A 27,879-nucleotide genomic window follows, 5' to 3' on the forward strand; every position below is an offset into this window, starting at 1 on the left:
CATCCTTAGATAAGAGTATTGTCCAGCACAAGTCTGTGGCAGCAGGGCTTTCCTAGAGCACAAGGACGATGCAGTTTAGTGGTGGTGGTTTGAACATTCAAGCTATTTTTCACACTATACTCTTAAATTGGCCCCATTTGGCTCCATTCCATTGAGCCAGACCACCCAGCAGGACACAGCCAGAATGACCATGGTAGCACCAGCATGGCTGAGGCTGTTCTGATTCTCAGACCCAGCCACCCTCCAATAGAGAGAGGATATCTCAACAGATGGGCATATCCTCCATCCAGATCCAGGGTGCCTTAATAGCATGGCTCCTGGCTGGGAAACATCAGTAGAGTCTCTTCAGCTAGATACAAATGCTCTCCCCAGTAGAAAGGACTCTGACACTTACCTCTGCCAAGTATAAAAGATTCACACTCTGGACACAGCAGTGCCAGTTATTGCCATCTCTGCTTCAGATAGCAGGGACCCTGCAGTACTTGCTCTCCCTGAGGAGCTCCCTGAGGGTCCCCCAGCAGCCCCCAAAGACCAAAAACCAGATAAAGATCAAAGGCTTCAGGCCAGGCTTCTTGTCCAATGAAGTACAATAATAGTTGTCAGATTCTACCAAACCACTTGACAATGGACCATCTCTGTCAGTGCCAGGAACGCAACACGGCCCCCTCAGCTGGACAGAGACGGCTCCCTTGAGGTACATTTTTATACACAGGTACAAACAAGTTACACATCACTCCTGATGTACAAGGTTGACACCCTCTTACATACCCTGATCCACCCATTATCTTGTATATTGGGGTTTGATCACTATCTGTCATGCTGTCAATTTAGACCCTGTCCTTAACCTGGGATGGTGTGTATGTTATTTGTGGGGAGTGTGATAGTACCAAGATGTTTCTTTTTGAGGTGTTCTGTTGTGACCCCTCTGGGATGTGCTTACAGCCTGTTGCAAGTACTTATTAGGTATGAGTGTTCCTGCAATATCAGCCCTGTTCTTGCAAACTTCTGTGAGCAGGGCCTGCCTCTTGCTCACAACTTCACTTTGCTTTATATTAGCAAAGTCTTTATCACTGTTGGCTGTAAGGGCCTCAGGCCTCAGACCTGGCCTGTGATACATGGCCTTATATTTCAGGCCCTCATCTTTCTACAGAAAGGCAGTTTATGGAATATATTTGAACAGCACCTCTGAAAGGGCTGCAGTTCCTGGAATATGAATAACCATTTCTTCTTTGCTGAGTGCTTGTCTATCTCCAATCCAGTGCTGGTGTCAGGGAGTTGATCTGGTCTGTGGGATGGGAGAAAGTAGAACTTTAGTGGGATTGGGAACTGAAAGAGGTGAGATGTAGGTCGTGTTCCCTGTAAGCTGAGCGCTTGGGCAGCTCCCCAGGAGAGGCTTAGGTGCTGACCATCTGATTGTTAGAGCACCCACAGCTGGCAGCATGTGTTTCTGTTGGTAATACACATCTGCATATGCATTGGTGCACATAACAAAATTTGTTCTACATATAGGTAGAAAAAAGTAGAAGGAACATTGTCTGTGAGCAGCGTTAGAGTTTATTTTACACTCATTACATTTCCAGTATGCCACAGATGGACACCTAAATGTCAGAGTTAATGGTGCATTGCAGTACACGGGTAATTAATCCCTCTCTGCTGGTTTGCAGGCTTTCTGCAAACAGGTGACATCACTACATGGGTGCGCTCAGTTGTGTTTGCAAGGTTCGCTCCATAACCTCAAACATTAGAAACAAATGTCCAAAAATGCACCCCGGAGTTCCTGAGTACACGGCTATGGCAAAAGGTTAATTCTGCACTAGTTTCCATGGCCACAGATTTGCAAGATTTTACCTATAACGAAGAAGCTAAATGACTGTTTTGTGTATTTATTGCCTCCCCCACACCTATTATCCCAGAGGGTTTTCCTGGAGGCTGGAGTCCAGTGTGCTTTTTGGGATTGTGCTGTTGTAGGGGCTTAAAACACTGTGATCATCTCTGGAAAGGAGGTGTCAGTGAGTCATTTTAAATCTACCCAGAAGAGCATGAGGCACCCCAGTCTTAGCCTGTTTCTGAAAGGGCATGCTAACATGCTAGAGAGGAATTCCTGGACCTTACCCTGTTCAATTAAGGGATCTGCACCCATTTTACATGAAAAATTCAATCCTGCCTTATCTCTGGAGCCACCAGGGGGCCATCATAACGAAGGCCTCAAACTGCAAATATTTATGCAAACAATAATTTCACTCCTGGGCCCTCAGGTCTCTGCAGCTCCAGTTTTCTCATTGGTGCTAAAATGGGAGGAGACTTTCTTTTGCACTTCTGCCCACGTGCTCGGTCACTTTATGGAAGCCTCTGTAGACACTGGCATTTTTGACAGAGAAATTTAGGCCTGATTCTCCACTTCCTTGCACCTGATATTGTCCTTGCTCCCTGCACCAAGTGGGTGTGAAGAGCTGCCATTTGGCTGTGACACATCCCTTTGCACCTGGGCAGCTCTTAGTAGACACAGGGTGAGCACATGGAGCTGTCAGTACGCACTGAAATGAGCATGTTGTCCACACAGGACTCCTGACGGAAGGACGTGGGGAGAAGGCTGGAATCAGAAAGTGGAAGGTGAACAGTGAATCCCAGATCGAAGCTATGGACAAGGAGGAGGAGAAGCCTGGGAGTGCAAGTGCCAAGGAGCAGAAGGAGCCCCAAGAGAAAGCTCCCTCCAAGAAGAACTTTGTCTGCAAAGCCTGTGATAAGAGCTTCCATTTCTACTGCCGTCTTAAGGTGCACATGAAGCGGTGTCGCGTGGCCAAGGGGAAGCAATTGCAGTGTAAAGAGTGCAGTGAGATCAAGACCACCAAGAAAGAGCTGGAAAACCACCAGCTGGAAGCCCACGGAGGGCCTGGAGCTACAGAGACAGCCAAAAAGAAGAAGCGGCTCCCAGTGACATGTGACATCTGCGGAAGAGAATTTGCTCATGCTTCAGGTAGGACTGAACCTGAAGAGACTCCACGAGCAGCAGGGGAGGAGGGGTTTAGATACCAGGCCATGTTAATGGCACATCTGAAGTCAGAGCCTCCTCCCTCATGTATGCACTGGGGACGCGGGAGATTGAGAAGCCCTGGGCTGCCCCGTTCAGTTCTTTTCACCCGCACTGCTGATTGCCCTAACGTCTTCTGCTTATCTTCATGCATGCTTGTTTTCTGCCATTGCATGAGCCTCATGAAGGAAAAGTGAGGATGCTGGCAATTTAAAAGGCCTCCAGAAAATACTTGCTCCGTGAGATGGCCTGTTCAGTTCTTCAGCTGGTGGTAATGAAAGGGCTAAAGGTTCTCAGTACGTTGAGTTCCTTTTCCTCTTTCCCAGTCCCTTAGCCTTCCTCTATGGGCAGAGGAAGCTCACTGCCACGTCTTTCATTCCTCTCTCAGCAAGTGGCAGCTTGGGAAGCCGTTTGGGCCTGCTGTCTGCTAAGAATCAGCAGCGTTGGTGTGAAGTTAAGCAGTTACCTGGTGATGTAGTCAGGGCTGGAATGGGGTATTGCTTTGGCAAGGCCTTTGTGCCAGATGTTAACTGCTGGCTTTGGTGTCTGCCCTTAGGAATGCAGTACCATAAGCTGACGGAGCACTTTGATGAAAAGCCCTTCTCCTGTGAAGAGTGTGGCGCCAAGTTCGCAGCCAACTCCACCCTGAAGAATCATCTGCGGCTGCACACCGGAGACCGCCCCTACACGTGCAAGCACTGCCTCATGACCTTCACACAAGCCTCTGCCTTGGCCTATCACACCAAGAAGAAGCACTCGGAGGGTGAGCCTGCCTCAGCCTTCTACCTCAGGACCTGTCTGCTGCTGTGTGCGCTTGAAGGAGTGTGACCAGGCAATTGAAGCACAGGAGCACCCTGTAGCGTGGGAAATTAGCAGTGGGGCATGCTGGCGCCAAAGTAGGATTCAGCCCTGGGGTAGTATTTTGAGTTTTGCTTGCTTGTTTCTTACAAGTATGAGTGAACCAAGGGGTCCTTACAACACTGTGCATGTTGCTTTTGCCTAAGCCAGATGGGTTGTTAGTATAATGGGAACAGGTAGCGCAACTAAAATGTTATTGGCATAGTTACGCTGACCATACGGCCCAATATTTCCAGGACAGTCCCGAAGTTAAATGCTCTGTCCCGGTGCCCCATCAAGTAGTGAAATGTCCCGGAAAGTCCCACTGGACATTTCACTACCTGATGGGGACACGGCTTGCAGGAAGAAGCGACCAAGGAATAGCTCCATGCCATTGCTCCTCAGCACCCTGATTCCTCCCCCACCCCAGCAGAGCACATAGGCAGCTCCATTGGCCCTTTACCTGCAGGCTGCTGGGCCAGCTTCCAATGGCAAACGGCCCCTCCTTCCACCTGCAGGGTCCCAGTCTGGTGGCACCGCCTCCACCTCCTCCAGGCAGCTTGTTAGCACAGCGGCCACCGCTGCTGGGGGGCCAGGCGGGTCCAAGCCAAAACCTGGCGGAGCCACTTACAGACCTCCACACCTTGGAGCGGAGCCCCCGCAGGAGCTACATGGAGCCCAGCTTGGGCACTGTGGGGCACACTCGGGCTTGGCAGGTGTTGGGACTGGAGCAGAGGCCACCCACGGTGCTACTTTTAGTACCACATTCCAGCCCCAGCTGCTCCCAGGGTGGGACCATGTGCCCGGAGAGGAGCAGAGGCTGCCCATGGTGCTATTTTTAGTACCACGGTCCCAGTCCTTGCGGGCAGCCCCAGCTCCAGCTGGAGTCAAGCGGCAGCTGCACGAGGCACATTCCAGCCAGAGCAGCCTCACTGGAATGGGCCTCGAAAAATCCATTGGGGACCACACAAGTGAGAAGCAAAAAAACTCCTCCCAAAACCCCCAACCCTCACTGATATGGCCCCCAACTGAGACACCTCATTCTCCTGCACTCCAGCCCCATGAGGTGAGGGAAAGGGGTGGGAGGACTAAGGTTCAGGGCTTCCCTAGGCCACGCTTACTTTTCTGGGGTTCCAGAGTTAGTGGATTTTGTGGACCCCCTTAGGCTCTGGGGTGGAAACAAAAATGAGGGGCTCAATGTGCGGGACAGGGCTGCCAGCGAGTAGGATAAGGATGCAGGATCTGGGTGGGAGGTGGGGTGCCGGGTCTGCGCACTTGACTGTTGCTGCCTTGCTGACGGGTTGTCCTTTCCAACTCCAGTTTACTGGCTCCTCTGCCTTTGTCCTGTCTCCCTGCCTGCCTGCCTTACCCACTGAGAATGGGCTTCTATTACCCACAGTAGAGGTTGGTGCAGATCGTTCCCTAGGTCCAGCTGCTTCTGGCATCACCGTGTCACTGCCCAACTACCATCTTACTCTGTCTCTCAAACAGACCGTCCTGTGTTCCCTCTCTCTGCCTATGGATGGAGCCCGCTCTCCTCCTGTCTTCTGGGCCCGCAGCTCCGTGTCTGTTCACTCCTCCTTGGCCCTGATTTTAGTCCTTTGCTGAATCACTGCTTCTCCCTCTCCGGTAAACCTGCCCTTCCCTCTCCCGCCCCCCTGCTGAAACCCTCGTCCCCACCTGAATCATCTCTTGCCTTGATTGCTGATGCTTTTCCTGCTTCTCCGATCTGTTGCAAGCACAGCTCTGACCTCAGTGCCCACTCCTCTGACCTCAGTGCCCACTCCTGGGAGCCCTTAGTTGGCAGCCTGGGAGCCCTTAGTTGGCAGCCTGGCTTCTGCCTCCCGTACAAATTCCAAGGACTTGCTGGGAAGGCAGCACGTATTGGTGTCCCCACTAGTCCCTGCGTCTTCCCTCATTCTTGTCCCAGGCCTCTGCTGCTGTGTCTCTTCCTCCTGTTCTCAGCTTTATACCTTCTAAGCCAGGGGTAGGGACCTCTTTTGGCCCACAGAAAATCAGTCAGGGGCAACATACGAGTGAGAAAAAACAACCAACCAACCAATCCCTCATGGCCATGGCTCCCAGCTGATGAGCAGAAAAGAAGAGAGACACTCACCTCACTCGTACAACTCATGGCGACGAGTCAGGGCTTCCACTGCTAGTTTGGCTCTTCATCTCTAACGGGTTGGCCACCCTGGTGTAGTTGATACAGTTTGTATCGACTACACGATTAGTTGATAAGGGAAAGTGCTCTGTGCCAGCTCGCACCAGTCCAAGACCTACCCCCACTGTGGCTCTGCAGTTTAAATGTAGTAGGAGCCAGGCTGCCTTTGCACCCAGCTCCTGCTACATTTCAACTACGGCTCTTACTACTACATTTAAAATGCAGAGCTGCAGCAGTCCTGGCCTAAGGATGTTAAGAAGTGGGTAATTGACTAATTGTGTACTGGATACAATTTGTATCGAGTACACAATTAGATAAGGGGCCCCACTGATAGAGGCAGCCACGGGGAGGGGGCAGGTGGTACTGTGGAGATGATGCTGGGGAGATCCAGCTGATGCAGAGGCAGCAAGTGGGGAAGCGAGTAGTTGAGTATTCGACTCGACTACTCACGTGTCTAGGTGGCAGAACAAGGAGCAATGGTTTCAAGTTGCAGTGGGGGAGATCTTGGTTGGGTATTAGGAAAAACAATTTCCCTAGGAAGGTAGTAAAGCACTAAGATGGGTTCCCTGGGGAGATGGTGGAAGGAGTTGGTCCTGCTTTGATCCGTGGGTTGGACGAAATGACCTCCTGAGGTCTCTTTCAGCCCTAATCTATGATTCCAGCCAGCTCTACTCATCAATGCTTCTTACATCCTCTATCATAGAATCATAGGACTGGAAGGTATCTCAAGAGGTCATCTGGTCCAGTTCCCTGCACTCACGGCAGGATTAAGTGTTATCTAGAGACTCCCTGATCCTGACACATGGTATTGTTAGCCTGTCTGCAGTCTTGCATAGCTTTCCTGGTCTCATGGAAGCTTGTAAGCTCTGAGCTGCTGTTTGTAAAGCATGTTACAAACTCGTGGCACAGATTAGTTGACAATAATGATTCTGTCTTTAGACAGTTAGTGGTTAAACAACCTGCATGGTAGCGGTACGGCTGGTATGGTCTGTGTTCACGGTCAGAGAGCACCCCCCGTTTGTGCACGAGCGTTTGTGGTTCTGATTCCTGCATCTCGGGGGAGGATTGCTTTGGTCTGGAAGTCTGTGTTGTGTGCAAGATGTTGGTCCCATGAGAGCTTTTGTGTTCCGTAACCTCCTGCCTTCTCTCCCGAGAGGTGAACTTACATTGTCCGGAAATCCTGTCCCCTTTCTCAGGGCCAGCTGGAGAAGTTCCAGACTCTGATCTTGGCTTTCACTGCAGGAAAGATGTACGCCTGCCAGTACTGCGATGCAGTATTCGCCCAGTCCATTGAGCTGTCCCGTCACGTGAGGACTCACACTGGAGATAAGCCATATGTCTGCAGGGAGTGTGGGAAAGGATTCAGGCAGGCCAATGGGCTTTCCATCCATCTGCGCACCTTCCACAGTGAGTATCTGAGCCCTGCCATGGTTCAGCTAGAGTCCTACCCTGACCAGAGACCTTGGAGCTCCAAATGTCCATCAGAACAAATGTCTGCCTTCAAGTGTTTGTTGCTCCAGACTACTGCAGTCCTTGCTTCATGGGCGCTGTGAATGGCTGCAGTCTGGTCTTCCGCAGCTGCTTGCATAGTGGGACTTTCCCTCCTGAGAAGGGAAAGGCGGTTGTTATGAAGCTTTCCATTCTGGCCCTGTGGGTGGGATCTTCACGAGGAAACGACAGCACTATCTAACAACACGGGCCAAGGGAAATTGGGGCTTCAAAGGGCCATCTGGGATAAGTGATGGGAAGAAAGGGGAATGATACCGTCCTGCAAAGATCCTAAAACACAAATGTTTGCTACTGCCTGGAAATAACTAGCCTCTCTTCCTCTCTTGCTCCCCTCTGTGCTGCCTTTTCTTGGTACCTCCTCATCTGTCTGTCTTCCTCTTCTCCCCACTCCTAATTTTCACCACCTTTTTGTGAGAGCAGATATCGAGGATCCATATGATTGCAAGAAATGTCGGATGAGCTTCCCCACCCTGCAGGAGCATCGCAAGCACATTCACGAGGTCCACTCCAGGGAATACCATCCCTGCACTACCTGTGGGAAAGTCTTCAGTGCTCCGTCCCTCCTGGAGCGCCACATGGTGACCCATGTTGGAGGGAAGCCGTTCAGCTGTGAGATTTGTGACAAAGCTTATCAGGTGGGCTGGGCTTAGTGCACATGTTTCGCCAACCCCCAAAGTGCTCTAATGTGTGTATTACCCCACCCTTCCTGCATACCCCATTGCGTGCTGCTTCTCAGAAAGACCTCTCACTGGAAGTCTTCGATTAGACACTCACACGGCAGTCCCTCCGTTGGAAAAGAGACCAAACTTCTTATTGCTCACAGCAGGATAATCCTGTCACCTGGAAAAAAAGATACAAACAAGGACAGTAAAAATCTGTAGGCTTTAAAAATGGGTCAGTTGCAAAGATTTAGATGAATTTCTGCCCTGAACTCCAGAATCTGAGCCTTGACTTCAGCATAAAGTTTCTAGCTTTCTTGGCTGCTAAGAGCCATTCAAATGGAGTTTCTCATTTTGCAAATGGAATTCCTGGTTTGTTTGCGGATCCCAAATGAGACTGCGGGGAATGGAAGTTCAGTCCCAAACGGGGGCCCTAATGAAGAAGATGGGAGAGATGTAATAGTGCTGGGCTTTTCAGAGCTGTGGGATGATTGTTTTAGCGCTCATATGCTCTGTAAGTGCCTCTCAGGATGCTGCACTGCTGACATGAATGAGTTACAGGGCACGACCCCATATTGGGTCACTGAATGGCAGGGTAACCAGGTGACCAGCAGGGACGCTAAGGCAGGCCTCCCACCTGTCCTGGCCAATGGGAACTGGGGGGCGGTGCCTGCAGAAGGAAGCAGAATGCAGAGCCACTTGTGCAGCCACGTATGCAGAGCCACTTGTGCAGCGGGGCACAGCATGGTCCACCGTGCCAGGACAGTCATGGAGCCTGCCTTAGCACCCCACTGGGCTGCTGATCATGAGCCGCCAGAGGTAAGTCTGCACCCCAGCCCCCTGCCAACAGCACTGCCAAACTGCTGCGCTCTAAATCCCCAGCTCCAGCTTGGAGCCTGCACTAGTCAAAAGGCAGAATTATGTTGGGTTGCGGGTTGTTCCACGTGTGAAAACCACTGAGTTACGTAAGGCAAGTGAAGTACTGGCTGTGCTGAGTGGCATAGGAGGGAGCTAGGCTCAGAGCAGATGAGCAGTAAGTGTCTCTTACCCTTGAGCGCAGTCACTGTATTCACGTCCTGAGCACAGCCTGTTGCTGTCACGTTACCCTGTAGAACATCTTCGCTGTTGGAAACGTATTTGATTTCTGTCTTTACAGCAATTGTCAGGGCTGTGGTATCATAATCGGACACATCACCCCGACGTCTTCGCAGCTCAGAACCACCGCTCGTCCAAGTTCTCCTCGCTGCAGTGCAGCTCCTGTGATAAAACCTTCTCCAGCACTACTGCTCACAAGAAGCATGTCAAGGCAGAACATTCGGGTAAGAATCCAGCACAGTGTGTCCAAAGTGAGCTACCTGAATAGCCCTAACCTGGCAGGATTGTGCACAGCATCGTCTCCTGAGATAGCACTACATTCATTGAGTCCCTTCTAACCAGCCTCCTCCAGTGAGTCCCCTCGCTAGGTATGTCCGCACTACAATTAAACCCCCACTGCGGGCCATGGCTGGTTCCAGATCATCCTCCCTGTGCTGCGTCATCTCTCCCAAGATGCTGCTTGTTACTGCAGTGAGATGGGCTCTTGCTGCCATGACTCCCTTGAGAGCTAGTGTGTGCTGGTCAGAAGCCCTGGCCCAGAGGGAGTGTCTGCTCTAGAAGGAGCCTACACCTCTCCCCGTGCTCTTCTTTTCAGATGTGAAGTTCCACGAGTGTGAGAAGTGCAACGAGCTGTTCCCCACACTGGCTCTGCTGCAGGTCCATGTCAAGTGCAGGCACTCAGGTCTTCTTTTTTATTATTTGTATTCCCACAGCACCTAGGGAACCCTGTCATGGACCAGACCCGCCTTGTGTGAGGTGCTGTACAACCCCAGATCAGAGCGCACTTGTCCCAACCAAGCCCAGGACAGGACTCCTGTTGGGTACAGAGTAGATGGGGGAGTACATGGAAACCTTCCAACGCTGCTGGTCTCAGCACACCGGAAGCCTACCTGTTGTCCGGAGATTTGTAGGCATCATGGCACAGGAAGGTTTTAAGGAGGGATGAGAAGTAGCTTTGCTGGTGTTTACAGGGAGCTTCTCCCAGGCATGTGTGTCAGCGTCAGGGAAAGCACAGAGTCTTGTGTTTGAAAATGTAACAGGTAGGCAAAGGATGCTGGATCATGAGCCTGTCAGAGATGGGGTCCACATCTCAGCAGTGAGAGAGGGAGAGCGAGGTTAGGCTGTGAAGGGTCATGGAAGTGAAGACGTGTGCTCGACATGGAAGAGAAGAGGGAGCAGTCGAGGGACACAAAAGGAGAGGGTGTCCTAGTCAAAGCAATGAGCTGGGAGAACGATTGTTGCAGCAGCATTCTGAACGGATCTGCGTGGGGGTAGTGTCCACAGTGATCAAGAAAGGAGGTGGAGGGGAAAGGTTTGGAGGGGCTGTGGAGATAAAGAGCTCTGGTTTTGTCATGTTGAGCTTCAGCTGTTGTCTCCACATCCATAAAGAGATGTCCAAAAGGCAGGCCCAGGCCTTAGGTCTGGAGCAGAGAGAGAGATGGATGAGCCATCAGCGTAGAGATGTTTGTGTTTGCTGATGAGAGCAGTTAGAGAAATACGTGGAGAACCAGAAGACAGGGAAGCTAAGGGAAAGTATGTTTCAAGAAGAGAAGCATGGTCAGTGGTGTCAAAGATGGTTGGCAGGTGCAGGAGGCTGAGAACAGTGGACTGGCTCTGAGATTTGGAAGAAGGAGGGCACTGGAGACTTTGATGAGAGGCGTTTCAGTAGAGCCAAGCGGAAGGAAGCTAGTATAGAGAGGTTCTGCGATGCACTTCTGCAGTTCCTCACAGGATGCAGAGACAGCGGGTTCCCTGAGCTTAGAGAGATGGGAAGGAGGGTGACAGGGCTCTAGTTTGTGAGGCAAGTGGGTTCATGGGTGTGTGTCTAAGGTGGGAGAAATTAAAACTCATTTGTTCTGTGAGGGGGAAGAAAGGAGAGCAAGAGCAGAAGAAGGGAGCGCGTGAGGGAGCTCAGGAGATGTGGGCCATGAGGTAAGTAGAGGGGTGGAGGAGGAGCACAGATAAGAAACACCTATTGTATTTTGTCATTTGTCTCAGGAAAGAAATCAGCAAGTTCCTGTGCAGACACAAAAATTGGAGGCAGGAGGAGGGTTGAGGTCTAGGGAACATGAGAGAGAAGGGCAGACTGAAAGAATTGGGCTTGTTTAGTTTGGAAAGGAGAAGACTGAGTTGGGTCATGAGAGCGGTTTTCAGGTATCTAAAAGGGTGTCACAAGGAGGAAGGAGAAAATTGTTCTTGGCCTCTGAGGACAGGACAAGAAGCAATGGGCTTAAACTGCAGCCAGGGCGGTTTAGGTTGGACTGGTAGGTGCTTAAACACTGGAATAAGTTGCCCAGGAAAGTTCTTCTTTGAGGAATGTCCCTGTGGGTGCTCCACCTTAGGTCTTGCAGCGCTGTGGTGCGTCTGGCAGTGCCCTCCGATGTGCCATGCATGTGCGGCAGCCGTTCCCTTCAGTTCCTTCTATGTCGGTGACGGTCGGAACCGCAGTTGCTCTCTTGTCTTTTCATAGCAGTTTGTAGTTTTCCAGTTATAGTTAGCTAGCTTGTAGTTGGTTCAGTGAGTTTTTTCCATAGATAGTAGTTTAAAAAAATGTTTTTGTTAGACTCCAACTGTTCCTGTCTAACAGTTCCTCGTACCTCAGGAATGCCTGGCTCCCCAGGTTTCAAACCGTCTCCGACGGTCATTCCAAGTGTGTGCACTGCCTCGGTCAGGGACACATCACAGTGCAGTGCGAGCATTGCAAACAGCTCACAGCTCGCGCAAGAAAGGCCCGTGAACTCCAACTGAAACTCCTCTTGCTGGAGAATACGGTGACGCCGGGCCTCGGATCCACAGCAGTCATCCCCCCCGTGCCAGCCGTCGCCTCTGGCCATGTCTGAGAGGTCCGCACTGGCTAGTCTCTCCATGGGGAACTCTTCCTCTGAATATGCTAGGAGGAGATCCCACTCAATTAGCAAGGGTGACTCCCTCAAAAAAACAGGAGCAAGCCCTGAAATTGTCCCCTACTCCTACACCCTTCAGGGCTCCGGGTTGGGGATTCCCAAAAGTTGACTTGTTTGCAACTTTTGCGAACAAAAAGTTTCCACAGTACTGTTCTCTTGTGGGCATTGGACTACACTCTCTGGGGAACACTTTTACAATTCCCTGGAACACACCCCTCCTCTATGCCTTCCCACCAACCCCACTCCTACACCGAGTGGTCAACAAAATAAGAGCAGGGATAGCACCAGTGATCCTCATCGCCCCAGCTTGGCCTCATCAGACATTGTACTTACCTGATGCACATGTCTCTAAGGCCTTCGTTGCACCTTCCATTGCACCCTTGCATCCTGACTCAGCAAGAGGGGCTCGTTCGCCATCTATTTCCTCATATTCTTTGCCTCCGAGCATGGCTTATCACTGGCTTGCCCCAAAGAAGCCTCATTCACTCATGAGGTCAGACAGATTTTAATAAGTAGTTGCAGAGCTTCTACAAGAAAGTCTTACCTGGGTAAATGGCGTAAGGTCTCTGTTTGGGCAAACCTCAGAGCCACAGACCCATTCATGATTCCTCTGGCTGACAGGGTATCTTTTGCATCTGAAATGTACAGGACTTTCCCTCAGCTCGGTAAGGGTTCTCCTCGTGGGTATAGCAGCATTTCATCAACCCGTTGAGAACAAATCGGTCTTCGCCCACCCCACAACTAAACGTTTCCTAAAGGGCATCCAAAATATGTTTCCGCCCATCAGGGCACCAGTTCCAGCTTGGGACCTCAACCTCGTATTATGTGCTCTAACTCGCCCACCATTCGAACCTATGGCCATGTGCTCAATGATGTATCTTTCAATGAAAGTTATAATGCTGGTCACACTTACCTCAGCCAGAAAAGTAGATGAAACTGGAGCTCTGATGGCCAACCCACCCTTTACCGTCTTTCACAAGGACAGCATGGTCCTTCAACCGCACCCAAAATTCTTACCTAAAGTCCTTACCTCCTGGCATTGCAATGAACCGCTGGTCCTCCCGGTCTTTCGCCCAAAACTGCATGTCGCCAATGAACAAGCTAAGTGGCGCACTCTCAACGTATGAAGAGCACTTGCTTTCTACCTAGAAAGAACAAAAGACATTTGTAAAACGAACAGACTTTTTGTCTCCATCACTAAGAGGTCATTGGGAGACAAAATCTCTACACAGAGAATTTCCAAGTGGATAGTAGACTGTATTTGATTGGCTTACATCAACTTTACCAGGAGCCCCTGTTGCAGTTGCGAGCACACTCCGCAAGGGCCATAGCAACATCCAGAGCCTACTGTAGCAACGTTAACCTACTGGACATGTGCAGGGCAGCTATATGGCCCTCTGCACATACTTTTGCCAGACATTATGCCATGGACGCCTATACGAAATGGGGCACGGAGTTGGGATTGACAGTCCTCTCCAAAGTTCAATATAATCATTAAGCTGAAGCGCCCACCTCCATTCATGGGTACTGCTATATAGTCACCTGAGGTGGAGCACACACAGGTACACTCCTCGAAGAAGAAGTGTTGGGATTGGTCCTGCCTTGGGCAGGGGGCTGGACTTGATGACCTCCTGAGGTCTCTTCCAGCTCTATGGTTCTATGATTCTAAGAAAGGGAAGTTACTCACCTGGTGCAGTAAGGTAGGTTCTTCAAGATGGTTGTCCCTGTGGGTGTTCCACCCGCCACCCTTCCTCCCCTCTGCTTCAGACTTGTCAGACCTTTTCTGGGGCAGAGAAGGAACTGGAGGGAATGGTTGCCGTGCATGCGTGGCACACCAGAGGGCACTGCTAGCAAAATCTCCATCCAGACGTGCCATGGCACTGCAAGACCTAAGGTGGAGCACCCACAGGGACAACCGTCTTGGAGAACATACGTTACTGCACACGGTGAGAAACTTCTTTTGGTGGAATCTCTATCCCTGGAGAGCAGGTTGGACAGACACCTGTCAGGAATGGCCTAGACGGTGCTGGGTCCTGCCGTGAGGGCAGGGGACTGGACTCAATGACTCTCGAGGTGCCTTCCAGGTCTTGTGTTCTAGGATTCTGTGAGTGAAAAGTGACAAAGATGGTGGCTGGAATTGAGGACGGGGTGTTCAGTTTGGTTGGAGATGAAAAGTGTTAAGCTAGAAAGATGACAGAGCTGATAGGGTGTGAAAAAGTGGCCTTTTTTCGAAAAAACTTCCCCTGCGTCTAGACTGCTGTCGCGTTCTTTCGAAAGTAAATAGAAAGAGCGCACAGCAGTTTTTTCGACCGCAGAAAACCTCATTTTATGAGGAATAACACCTTTTTTCAAAAGTGCTCTTTCGAACAAAGGCGCTATGTAATGCAAACTGTGCTTTTTCGAAAAGGAGAATCCAGACTGCCTGGGTGCTTTCTTTCGAAAAAGCGGCTTGCTTTTCGAAAGTACTGGTTGTAGTGTAGACGCTCTTTCGAAAGAGGCTTGCAGTCTAGACACAGCCATAGAGACCAGAACAAATGCGTAGTGGAGGAAGTCACCACGGTTGCAGGAATTTAGCCACAGACACACTGCGGTACGAGAGCAGGAGGGAGGAAGCTGATTTGGGGCTGAGCCAGGCTCAGGATTGGTGAGCTGGATCTTGCAATGGTCTTTTAAATCAAAATTGGGTGGTTTTTCTCAGTGATCTGCTCTAGTTCAAACAGGAATTAATTCCAGTCAGTGCTGTCTCGTGATGACAGAGTTTAGTGGATTTACCGATAAGCTGATGCTTATCAGTTAATGGCATCAGTTAAACTCAGCCAGCTCCTAGAGAGGCGGCTTCACTGGGGCGGGGCATCGGCGCCTCCCCGGGAGCCAGGCTGGCAGGGACTGACGGCCCCATTCCTGGGGAGGCGCTGCTGCGGGCTCTGCAGTATAAAGCTGAGCCTGCAGTGCATGTAACTGCTCAGATTTTGTAGCAGTGACCCAGTTACCGTATTACACGGTGTGTATGGAGGTGGGGACCTTTTTTGGGTTGGGGGCCACTGACCCACAGAAAAATCAGTCGGGAGCCAGACACAAGTAAAAGGCCCTGACTGAGAAGGAGAAGGACACTCGTCACGGTCGCCTTGCACACCAGAGCCTAGGGAGGCCCAGGCTAGTAGATTCTGTGTGCTCCAGCCCTGCGGGTGACTGGCAGGGGGACTGGAGAGCCAGCGTGGGCTCCCCAGTGCTGAGCCTCGGGGGCCAGATCCATGCAAGCTCCGGCCCCTGGGTCTGAGGCTCCCATCCCTGAATTATAACTTCCCTAGACCTATAGCCGAGGTGTACCAGAGGTCAGGCTAGCTAATCACAATGGTCCCTTCTGGCCCTATAGTCTGAAGTGTGAGGAGAGATCGGAGGGGTCAGCTGATGGAGGGTACATGATAGTGGCCTGGCAGGGGAGGGGAGGGCCGGATGCAGTGCTGCTCAAAAGAGGAGGCATGGGAGGGGGAGAGGGAGAGGTTTGCAGCAGCAATCATGGGGGAGGAGAAGCCCAGCAGCCCCACCAGGGTCTTGTGCAGGTTAGGGCGCATAAGAAGAGGGCAGAGGCAGGGGCCGTTTCAAGTAAAGGAATCCGGGTCCCTGAGAGAGCAAGGTAAGAAGAGGGTGTGGGTGGCTGTGGAGGGGGTGTGTGTTCCAGAGATAGCAGGAGAGAGAATGGAGGGAGATGGGTATGAGGTGATGGGGGCAGGGATGGAAGCCAAGTTGGGGTAAATAGCTCCAGAGGCGAGAGGGCGAGTGTGGCGCTGGGCTCTGGATTTGAGCTGCTGGGAGATGGGAAGAGACCAGGCCGAGCTGGTGGGAACTGATCAAGCGGGGAGGTGATCAAGCCAGTGCAGGGGGGTGGGGAGGGGGCTGTGGGAAGAGCTGTAAGACAGGTGGACAAGATAGAAGTGACACCCCAAGCAGTGCACGCTGTAGTGCAGTCGCAGAGCCCGGCAGGATCCCTTCCAGCACAGGGTCTCAGTGTCCCACCCCGCACACAGCACGGAGCCTGTCACTCTGCTCCCCGGGGCCGTCTGCATCGCACTCCTTCCGGCCAGGCCTGCCCCAGCCCTGGCTCTCTGCCCCTCCCATATATTCCTCTCCGAGTGAGGCTTTCTCCATGTCTCCTGCACAGGGACCCAGCCATTTCGCTGCTTGTACTGCACGGCCTCCTTCCGCTTCCCGGGAGCCCTGCAGCACCATGTCACCACTGAGCACTTCAAGCAGCTAGAGAGCACCTTCACCTGTGGGCTGTGTGGGGAGCTGTTCCCTGCTCAGGAGCAGCTGCAGGATCACTACAGCGCTGAGCACCCAAAGGTGACGTTCACAGACTGCCAGGCCACCACTGCTCAGCTACTGCAGGTAACTGGCTCCATCAGTGTCAGGCAGCCCCCGTAGAATGTCTCTCCCGGGGATCCTTCCTCCCAGCCCCGTCACCCTGTGCACTGGTGGGCTTCCCCAGCTTCCCTGCTTTCGCCCCCTACTGCTCCACACCTCCCCCCACCCGCAAGCCCTCTCATTTGAGGAATCCAGGAAAGCCTGCGTCTGGCTGCTTGGCACTCCTGGGGCTCTGCTAGGCACAGCACTGGGATGTGACTGGTTTGGGGGGAGGGAGAGGGAGCCCTGTCTGTGTATTGACACCACTTAGAAACTGCTGAGGCGTCATTCAAACTGAATTGGTTTCCCCATCATGAACAGCCCTTTACCTCCAGCCTGCCTCCTGTGCTCTCGGCAGAAGTGCTGGCAGGTTGTGTGGAGCAGACTTGTTACTGAAGGAAGGAGGCTGCAGGAATCCAGATAACATTGCCCACTAGATTGTAACGATGTTGTAAGGCCAGATTTTAGGCCTGAATTCCATCCTGTCCCTTTAATATTGAAGCTATCGGTAGAGAATAGCTTTTTGGATGTGGGCGCCAGTGCGAGATTCCCTGGGATGCTGTTCCGCTAGTGTGTTATCATAGATTCTTTATTACCCAAGGCTGCGTATGGTGCTCAATTACAGCAATTTTGTGGAGAGAAATGTTTAAATTGCTTGCTTGGCTTCTTTTTTTCATCACTGGTGCATGTGACTTGGAGTTTCCATTAGGCTCATGCCTGTTGTAATTGCACTGCTCTGGCGTGAAAGCAAATGTTCTCGTTAGAGCTCGGCTGAGAACAATGCGCATGCTGGAGCAGGGTAGAGGAAAGCTAACTCTAAGTGTCTCCTCGCTTCTCCTGTTCAGGTGATTCAGACATCAGAGCAAGGAGCAGCAGCCGAGCAGATGATCACCTTGGATGAAGCCCAGCTTGCTGGCTCCCAGGTCTTTGTGGCATTGCCAGATCCCCACGCTAACCAAGATGGCTCTGAGCTGGTTGCGGTGACTATGGAGGACCTGTTTGATGACAAAGTAACTCTGATTTGCGAAGAGGCTAAGTGAGAGATGGCTGGAAGCACCTGAAAGGGAGGCCACGGCTGGCTCATCGGCTTATGTACCGAGATGTGCTGCTCTGGCAGTCGTAGTCTCGTTTTCTCCAGCAAGGCTGGAGCAAAAAGACATTGCAGGCACATGGCATGAGAACGCAAGAGACTCTGCTTGGAAGTCATGGATCCAGGAGCGCTGCCTTCCTTAGCAGGGGTGGTGGGCTGCAGTGTGCTCTGTTCCCGAAGGACAAACCGTTTGGGTGACGGGAAAAGAGAGAAACAGAGCACAGCTGAGCAAAGACGGCATGAACCTGCGGGAAGGGCGGGAAGCAGAAGAGGGAGATGCAGGAAGTTTGTCAGTCACAGAAAGAGCTGAGGGCTGCCAGTTCAGTAATCAATCCGAGCTGAGAGCTGCTCTCAACTGCGTTGGGGTGCTGGTGACAGATGCTCATGGAGAAATTAGGGTCTCAAGGGCATAGAGAAGGCAGCTTCCAGCACACTGCTTCATTTCTTCTCTTGCCCCTCTCACATGGCTGCACCTGTAGATGTGTCTACACTGTGTGTTAAACCCGTGGCGCAAGTCTCAGGGCCTGGTTCTGCAGACTGAATGTCACAGAGTTTTGTTCTGCAGCACGAAAACCAGCTGTGTCCATGAGTGAGCTGGAGCTCTTACACCCAAATAGACTCACAGAAAACTTGGCTGCAGTAGGGCTCTGTTCAGACTGAGGGTTCCAGGGCGTTGCCCTGAGTGGCATCTTCACCTGGTAAAGGGAAATCCAAAGTTTAGTCATGGGACTGAAAACCAAGTGTGTGCGGCTGGCAGCTGTAGGGTCTCAGCAAGCAGGTGGGACAAGCCATTGTGCACAGGTACAGGATGCTGGGTCAACTCTCGGCGGAGGTGAAGTATCTAATTAGCGATCTCAAACATTTCAGAGGGGTAGCTGTGTTAGTCTGCAATAGACCAATCGTTGCTTCATTAGCTGTCTGTTCCTGAGAAGGCGGCTGTGGAGGGGGAAGTGGCCCAGCCTCAATCTCTCCTTTACCCAGGACAGTTAGGCACCAAATTCGCTAACTTGGGGAGTGTTTTGGGCCCTGTAAGACTTCAGCAAATGGCCCTTGCCTTTCTTCTGCAGAGCCCCCGGGAAAGGTGTCCACCCATCCGTCATATCTCTTGCATCTCCCCCGCACTGGTCTGGCTTCACCTAACAACCTGGAGCTACTTAGCCTGTGCTTATGGTATACAGGGAGCTCCAAGCCCAAGTAAAATCCACTCGCCTCTGGCAGCCCCTGATGGCTCAGTTAACCTGTCTCTAGCAAGGGTTAGCGATGCCTAGTATAGGCAGAGCCTAACCCTGACCAGTCGCACCAAGGCTGTCAGCACAGTGCAGCTATTCTAGTTCATGCCCTCCGTGAAGTGTGGTCAGGCCCACAGCTGGACAGCTACAGCTCATATCCGCTTTGTGCGATGACAAAGCCGCAAGAGCTCCCTGCCTTCTTTAGTGCAGCAGAAGCTGCAGTGTTTGGAGAGAGAAGCCGCTAATCTGATCTCTGTGGCCCATCATTTCTCAGGCGTTTAATACTATTACCAATGAATTGGCACTAATGCAAATATTTCTCTGAGCATATAATGGCTGCCACAATTGCTACAGCCATTCCCCTGAGGCACACAATGCATGGCTTTGTAAAATGCTTTCACGTACCTTACATCATGTGTCCATGCCAGCACAATGCAAAACCTTCACTGTGGTGTAGTGGCCCCTTTAAGACCAAATTTCACAAAGCTTTTTTATCTGCAGTTTCCTAAAATATAATCTGATAATTAATGGTTTGCTGAATCCATTATGAAGTGCAATTAGATGGATCCAGGGTTCCTGCAGCTCAGAGGGAACTAGTAGCATTTATCTTCCTTTCCCTCATGCCAAAAGGTTGAACCCTGCCTCTGCAATATTTACAGTGAGCAATGATCCTCCCTTGTGCCTCGTGGCCCACGCCCCCGTGGTGAGCTGTGCCCATTTCATCATGCTGCCCAGTGCCACACAAGAGCAGAAGATGAACAGATCCTGGCTTTCCAACTGCATCCTGTGCTGGTTGCTCACAACCGCTAGCCTGAGACTGTTGGGATTAAATAGTCCAAACTTTTATTGCCAATTACCTTGCATAATACCCCTATTAGGATGTGAGCAAATGGCCATGGTGGCATTTTCCTTGCTGGAAGCAAAGGCCCGGTGAGGCAGATATACTGCCCCGTGAGATGGTTCCGACAGCACGTGGATCATCTCTCTGAAACTCTGCACCGTGTAGTGAAGTCCCTGGATCTCCCTCATTCACGCACACGCTCAGGCTGTCTGCCCCTGAGGATTTTAAGTCCGAAGCAAACAGAAGACACCTGACATGAAATGAACTCTGAGTCCAAGAATGGCCAGGAGGTGGTGCTCAAGGTCTTGGGAAGTCATGGCAGTGAAGAGGCCTCCGGTAACTTATGCTGAAGCTCTTCTTGGTCATTTCCAAACTCTTGGGAATTTGACCCAGCATCCCAGACATTCAAGCACCACTCTGTTAAAAAAGCATAGCATGAAACTGGCTTGATGAGGCTTGGGGCCAGTCCCCTTTCTCTAGGAAGGGTAGAATTGCTAGCAGCAAGGAAATGGCCCAGGAACAATCTCTCCTCAGAAACTGAAGAGTAAGCAAAACAGCCGTGATATTTGTTAGCATATCTAAATATAATCGTCTTTCCCTCTCAAGCTACCTTTGACAGAAGGGAGGTAGATGTCCCACACTTGTTATGGGCCATGGGGAATGCATGTAGCCTCTTCAAGGTGTGCATGTCCTTAGAGGTGTGCAGGTCCACGTGGAGTTTGCCACAGAGAGCAGTTCAGAAGGTGCTTTGAGTTGAAGCAGCACAGAGGCTGGTTTAGTTCTTGTTGTGCTGGTGGGACTTGTTCTTCCTTCCTGGCACAGGCACTTAATTGAAGTAGTTTGAAGGGAAGCTGAAACAGGCAGAGGTGGAGCCTGAACAGAGCCCTTGGAAACAGCAGGCCTCATGCTGGGTAGTTCTCACTATCAAATTGAACTTTGGGCAGCTTCCAGTACAGCTAGTAAAGTTCTGAGGGGAGCCTGATTAAAAAGTCATCTCCTTCTCCTTTCTGTAGGTGATGCTGTGTATTCTACTTTGGTGTGTGCATGCCCAGCACACCTAGAAAAATTTGCCTAGCAGTCCCAGTATGGCCTTGTGGCCATAGCCCCTGTCCTGGCTACGTGAGGCAGCTCCACCCCAGACCTCCCTTCGTTCCTTCTTACCACCATGGCTGGTCTTAGAATTCTGTGTTCCAGCTGGGGCACTGGCGTCATTGCCAGGAGATGCTGCAGGTCAAACCTGCTCTGCAGGCCTTTATACCTGGCCTTCAGCTGAAGCATGCCCATGAGAGCTGCGGCCGTGGACGCTCTTGCTGTGAAAGTCCTGCGCTGATGCAGCGTCTTACTGTGCTTGCAGTGGATCAGAGTGAAGGAGGCCCTAGTGGTGGGGAGATAGGAGCAGATTTAGCCTGGTGAAAACCTAGGAAGTCAGGCCCATTTGTTGCCTCAGAAGTGGGAGGTGTGATGCAGGAGCCATATGGTGTATCTGCGGCAGCTGGAAGGAACTTAGCCTGCTGTGAGAGCTCCTTGGGAGTAAGGGGGGAACTCAGTGATGCTATTGCTTGAATACAGGGCGCTGTCAAATGGGAGTAGGACAAATCTATTACCTCAGCTCACGTCGTAGGTTGGACCGTTCCTGGAACTGGAAGATTAAGCACCGTGCTGGTGTCTGTAGTCTAAAGTGACATTGGAGGAGTGCCAAGAACAGCTGCCAGTACAGGTCAGGGTCTGGAAAGCTGCTTCCAGTGAGAGGCGCGAGGAGCTCATCTGTTCAGCTCGCCAGCGGAGGATTCAGAGGTGACTCGGTCCCAACCTGTAATTGCCGACCGGGAGAATGTATCGGATGCTATCAAGTATTTTTGTTCCACAGCCAAAGGCAGAATGGGATCCCAAGACTGAAAGTTCAAACTAGAAAAACTCAAAACTGGAAATAAGGTGCAAACTTTTAACAGAGGGTAGAACCCCAGGGCTAGAGCCCTCAGGAGTCGTCAAGTCCAGCCCCTGCCCACAGCAGGACCAACTCAACTGAACCCTCCCAGCCAGGGCTTGGTCAAGCCAGGACTTAAACACCTCTCGGGATGGAGATTCCACCCCCTCCCTAGGGAGCCCATTCCAGTGCCCCCCACCCCCCAGTGCAGTAGTTTTTCTTAATGTCCATCCTAGACCTTCCCCATCGCAGCTTTAGATCCTTGCAGCCAAGTTGTGGCTGGGTCATGACCCAGTAAATAAGCTGGGGTGGAAACAGTTTCCTGGCTCCCTGAGGGGCTGGGTCCAGCCTAGCAGTAACCCCATAGCGAGGGCATCTGCCACCCCTGTGCTGTGGGGCTGACTGGACCTTGCTGTCTGCTCTTGGCATTGCAGCCTCTGAGGTTGCAGCTTGGGGCCAGATTTGTGTGAGTGGGGTTGTGACCTGGCCCGGGTTGCAATACCATTCGCTCCGATTTGGCTTCCCTGGGCTCTTGTGGTCACAAGGGCTGGGCCCAGAGAGGTTGCGGTGCCTGGTGTGGGGAGGCGAGTCCAGCCAACCCGTGGGGCAGAAGCCACCTCAGCCCTTTGTAACGCTGCCGACCAACTTTGGGTCCCAGCCTGTGGGTTGAGAAACCCTGGAACAGGCGTCTCCTCCCGGTAGTGAGCAGGCCCAGCTTTGTGTGGCTGAGCGGATGTGACTTGGGCACACGCCACTTCGGCAGCAAGCTCGGCCCTTCGCACACACTGGAGTGGGCAGGAAAGATGGCGTAATCGAGAGCCCAGCTGGAGCCTCATTGCTAGTGTCTGCTCCCTGCTGTTTTCTTCTACTCTGGTTCCTGCTGTTGCCAAAGGCTCTGCAGCTCCTGTGTGCCTAATGCTGGGCACTGCAGAGCCACCCGGCCTTTCACAGGACTCGGCTGCTGCTGAGCGATTGTTCTGAACTCGGAGCGGCTCCGGGGAGCAGCAGCAGAGAGGGCTCCCCAGGCAGGGGCGGCGCTGTCAGGCACCTTTCCTCCAGGCTGCCAAGGAGCCCCGCCACTGCCATTGGCAACTTCACTCCTGTCAGACAACCTGGCCCCACAAATTGCGCTTTGCCCTGTGTGCCAGCTGCGTCTCTTCCCCTCTCGCGCCGCCGCGGGGAGCCAGGAGGCTCAGGTCAGTCGCAGCACTTCCTGCATGGCCCCTCCGGTGCTGGGTGCTCCCCTTGCTGCACCGATCGAACCCAATTTCCTTTCCCATGTAACAAGTCCATTAGCTGGGAGAGCAGAGCCAGCGCTGGCAGGTGCCGGCTGAGTTTGATTAGACACGACCAGGGAGCAATCACTTTGCTGCAGGGAGGTGCACACAGACATGGGATGAGGGGCTAACCCACGTCAGTAAGAATAGCCTGGATTGTTTGCACTCCTGAGAGCACAGCGGTTTTATCCAGAGGTGAAAGTAACGGATTTCCTGCAGGTGCTGGCGTATCGAACCCCCAGGGGCTCAGGGTGGGGGTTGAGATACAATAGTACCTGTAAGAAATTTGAGTGTGGGGGACTCGGGGCAGGGGTGGAGAAGTGGGGGTTGCAGGCAAATCCAGGGATGGGGCTCGTGTTCAATGCAGGTTGCGCTACCAGAGCGTGTAGCTAAATGCCCGGCAGGGACCCTGAACACTTACTCAAACAGGGCTCCGTGGAGGCAGAGAAGGCAGCTGCACCTCTGCATCCCTCGCTGTCGATCCCTCCCTGAGGGTACCTGGAAAAGCAATTCACAGGGGAACAGAGATCCTGCCGGCCTCCCCGAGACATCGGGACCTGACGGCTGACTGGCCATTGCGCTATCCCCTAACTCCCAGATGCTGCCCTGCACGTAGCTGGAGACGCCTTATGGGAGGAAGCCAGTGGAGGTTCAGGCAGCCTGGATGCAATAGCAGTGCGCCTAGCACAGGGGCTAGCAGCAGGTACCTGCCACGCTTGCGACAGGTGAAGGGCCCGGGTGGAAGCAGCCTCAGCTCTGGAATGGGGGTGGGGTCTCTGCCCGTCACGCTCAGCGACCCATTTGTTAAGCACCCATGGGCGAAGTCGTGATTGAGAGCTGCTGCTTTCCTGTGTGTGACAAGCCCACGCACTGCTGATCTCACAACCCACGGCCCCATCCCAGCCATTCCTCCCGTCCCTCCCTGCGACACGCCCCAGACCTGCCACTCCCCTGGGTGACGTGTGCTGCCCCGGGGCCTGCCCTCCAGGGGTGCATGCGCATTGCAAGGGCTCAGCGAGGGTTAGAAAACCTGCCACCTGCCTAGACAGAGCGAGCTCGGGGCCTGGTCGCGGGGAGTGAACAGTCTCCCCAGTCCAACACGCCCCAATGGCGGGCATTGGAGCAGGTGGCCCACTCTTCGGTCTGAGATGTCCTCCTGCCCCTGGCAATGACGGGAACGGCGGGTGCAGGTACCTAGGGAGATGACTCCTCGCAGCAAGATGCAGCCAGGCAGGAAGGCTTCTCTGTGACGTTCTAGAAGGGCTGGATGTACGTTCCTGCTGCCTCTAGTGTGTCCTTGCTCTTCTTCTGGCTGTGTTGAAGATGGCTGCCAGAGGCCTGTCCCTGAGCTACCTCCTCAGTTCTCTGGTTGAGGCTGTTCCTCTGTGGCTAAATAGGCCAAGAGGGAAAGAGCAGGCGACCGCTGGCTCTGCAGCCTGGGGAGGGACCCACGCTCTGGGGATTCTTGACAATTAGGCTGTGTCTAGACTACATGCCTCTGTCGTCAGAGGCATGTAGATTAGACACATAGGCAAAGGTAAATGAAGCCGCAATCATTTAAATCGCGGCTTCATTTCCCTTTGCCAAAACAACAAATCTACATGGCTCCGTTGACGGAGCCATGTAATTTAGACGTACCCTTATTGTCCAGGAAAGACGGGGAACCTAGCATCAGCCTGTGCCCAAGCAGCCAGGACTGAGACCTGGGCAGGGCCTGTGGGGTGTGCATGCAAGAGGGAGCTGAGTGGTTCTGAGTCTGTGTGGCCTCTTGCGTTTGGATGCTGACCCCTCTTGCGGGATCTGTTGATTGATCGTTGATGACGTGGTTTCAGTTTGCCCAGGTAGGTCTGTGAGATTTGGTGGGTTCTTGTCTCGAGCAGGCCGAGCATTGTCAGAATTCCAGCTTTGGAGCCCCGCGTGACAAGGCTCCCACGTGGGGAAGACCTGTAAGTACAGTTTGTATTATTACGGTAATTGGTGCCATGAGTGAACAGTCCGAAGAAGTGCAAACAAGGTTGGAACAAGCTCTCCCGCGACACCTGAAGATGAGACAGGAGCAGAAGGCATCAGGACCAGATCGTATTTACACAAACACCCCCGCTCTGCTTAGGTGTGTGCGGCCAGAGCTGTGCTGACGAGCTCCAGTGCGGAGTGCAGCTGGGGGAGTGGTGGGCCGCAAGCAGCCAGGGGTCCAACGGGGCAGCTGATGCCAGAGCTGGCACCCGGTCAGTGGAGTGTGCAAGGAAGCCAGGGAAGGAGGTGAATTCCCGCAGCTGCACCTGGGAACGCTGGCTCCTCCCAGACCAAGACAACAGGTGTGAGTGGGGTGTGGGGGGAGGAAGACACTGCCCAGCATGCTCTGGGGGGCGACTCGTGGGTCCTTTTCCCAGCTTAGGGCCAGGTGACGTTCCTTCTTTCAATAGGGTTTCTTTGCTAGACTCCCACTGGGCGTGAGTGGGAAACGTTGCCTCTTGGAGGCAGCCAGGTTGGTGCTTAATGTTCTCGGATTACTGGGCTGCGGCCATTTCTGTGCTCTCCTGTCGAGATGGAGCCCGAGCTACTGAACCCAGCCCGTGTTGCTGCGACTCCACTTGGCAGAAGGGTCACACAAGTCGGGCGACGGAACATAACTGGCAGAGCGACCAGCCTGAGCGAAAGGAACTTGCATTCTTAGTGCTGCTGCCCTATTGCAACCCAGCCCCCTTGGAGGGGGTGTGGCAGACGTGGCTGGAGGTGAGGGGGTGGCCATACAACAGTACAATGCAGGGAGAGGGGGCTCCGGGCAGGGGGTGGGGGCCGGAGTGAGGGCTGGGGATGTGGGAGTCAAGGTTGGGGGGATGAGGAGGCTAAGGGCAGAGGGCTGGGTGAGTGCAGGGGGGGCAAGGGTGACATTTCAGGGGGTGGGAGGGACTGCAGCTGGCCGCTGCTTTTTGCTGACTACGGAGTGAGGCAAATCTCACAGCCAGACGCCCTCCCACTCTGCCCTCCTCAGCAAAAAGAAAGAAAACACTCAGTGACGAGGTAAGTGCAGCTGCAGCCCCCTCCCTGTAACAGTGGTGGGGACAGGGGCTCTGGGCTGGGGCAGTCCCAGACATGCACCCCCCAGGCCAGCCCCTCTAACCTGCCAGGCTGCCAACTTCTAGTGCAGCAGCCTGAAGGTAGCCCTGAGAGCTGGGCTGGAAGTGCCCCACTTCTCCCCCCTGCAGCTAAGTGCCCCAGCCAGCCAGTTTCTTGTTGGAGGGGCACCCTCTTACCTTCATCTCTGGTGACCAGCGCCATTGCAGGGATGGAAAGGCTGGGACAGGTGCTGCCAGCGTGAGGAAGAACTCCAAAAGCTGTACCTGAGACCAGACACTGCTAGGCCTTGGGGCCCTCTCACACATGCATGCGTAGCTCTTCCTTCCTGCACCATATTTAACTTCCTCGCCTTCACAGCACTGGGCTGCCCTCACCCTGTGCCTTAGTGTATTGATTGTGTGCACACGCGTCTACTGGATCACTGTGGTTAACTGCAGTGGAGAATCTGCTGGGGTTCCCCTCCAAAATGACTGTGGGATAGAGAGTAAGACGAGAACATCCTGTTGCCTCTCTAAATCCCGGGGACGCCCACAACATGAATGCTGCGTGCAGAGGCGGTCGCCTCATCTCCAAAAAGATGCATTGACATTGGAACAGGGTTAGAAAAGGGCAACACAAATGATGAGGGTTTTGGAACGGGTCCCATATGAAGAGACGGGGACTTTTCAGCTTAGAAAAGAGGAGACTGAGGGGGGATAGGAGAGAGGTCTGTACAGTCCTGAGTGGGGTGGAGAAAGAATACGGAAAAGTTATTTACCTGTTCCCATCATAAGAACTAGGGGTCACCAAATGAAATGAATAGGGAGCAGGTTTAAAACAAACAAAACGAAGTACTTCTTCACGCAGCGCATGGCTGGCCTGTGGAACTCCTCGCCAGCGGAGGGTGTGACGACCAGGACTGCAACAGGCTTATGATACAATCTACATGCATCTAACGAAGTGGGTCTTTGCCCACGAAAGCTGATGCTCCTACACTTCAGTTAGTCTCTAAGGTGCCACAGGATCCTCGCCGAATCTACAAAGGTGCTGCATGACCATTCATTGTTTTTAAGAGCATAACAGATGTGCAGAGCCTGTGGGGTGGGGAACCCAAACACAGAGGGCTGGGGGGAGGAGGGCTGCTACCCGCACCTGCCCTGCCACTTTGACAGCGTGAGCCCTCAGCAGCTGTGCTGACACAGGCCCCAGCCTGCAGCAAGGGCGGGGGGGTCTCTGGTGATGGTGGTGGGAAATCACTGCGGGTGCCAGTGGGGTCCTGCTGTGGGCAGAAGCCATGTTCCACCCCAGGGAGAGGGGCACGTGCAGCTCTCAGTACAGCGGGGCAGAGGCTGCTCACCTCAGCAGCTGCGCCCCCGCCCTGCCGCGGGGCTGCCTGCCTTGGGATGCTCACACTCGCCTTGGGGCCCGTGTTTGTGGCCCCAGCGGAGCTGCTGTTGCTGAGGCTCATTCCCAGCTCTGCTCTTTGCACTCAGGCCTCTTGAGTAGCCTAGGTCCTGGCTCACTCCTCAGCCAGCTCTGCGCTGGGCATGCCCATGGAACAGGCCTTCCCTCTTCAACACTCCCAGCATGCCCAGCAGCTCCCATCTGGTGCTGATGCTGGCTGGGCTGGGGGCCCCACATGCACCTGAGCAGCCTCCTGCTTCTGAGTTCAGATTGGTGCTGCAGTCCTTGGGAGGGCTCTCCCCCGCGTGCTGGCTTGCACCCTGGTCAGGCTCCCACCCAGTCCTCCCCTCACGTGGGATGCAGCTTCCCGCAAACGAGCTCCCTTCTCGGGCTCGGCCCCCCCCCAGCACAACTGCTGCTCATAGGCACAGGCTCCATCTGTGCCGGGAACGCCGCATCTC

At 53.1% G+C, this 27,879-nt stretch overlaps 1 protein-coding gene across 5 annotated transcripts in view; it reads left to right on the top strand.

Annotated features, from left to right (window-relative positions):
- ZBTB40 (zinc finger and BTB domain containing 40) overlaps positions 1–25,746 on the top strand; it is an 85,168-nt gene extending 59,422 nt beyond the window's left edge. The window contains exons 11-18 of one of the 5 annotated variants that reach the window (XM_075906661.2): positions 2,561–2,974; positions 3,585–3,791; positions 7,272–7,436; positions 7,959–8,173; positions 9,354–9,516; positions 9,888–9,974; positions 16,355–16,581; positions 17,442–25,745. In XM_075906661.2, coding sequence (XP_075762776.2) covers positions 2,561–2,974; positions 3,585–3,791; positions 7,272–7,436; positions 7,959–8,173; positions 9,354–9,516; positions 9,888–9,974; positions 16,355–16,581; positions 17,442–17,636 — 1,673 coding nt within the window. In that variant the 3' untranslated portion in view covers positions 17,637–25,745. Of the gene's footprint in view, positions 1–2,560; positions 2,975–3,584; positions 3,792–7,271; positions 7,437–7,958; positions 8,174–9,353; positions 9,517–9,887; positions 9,975–11,155; positions 11,225–16,354; positions 16,582–17,441 lie in introns of those variants that run through there. The other 4 variants (XM_089773168.1, XM_089773166.1, XM_089773167.1 and 1 more) reach the window with 4 other exon arrangements.
- Positions 25,747–27,879: the final 2,133 nt, after the last annotated feature.

This window comes from Pelodiscus sinensis, chromosome 24 (assembly GCF_052426305.1).
Source record: "Pelodiscus sinensis isolate ZL-2025 chromosome 24, ASM5242630v1, whole genome shotgun sequence".
Lineage (NCBI taxonomy): Eukaryota > Metazoa > Chordata > Testudines > Trionychidae > Pelodiscus > Pelodiscus sinensis.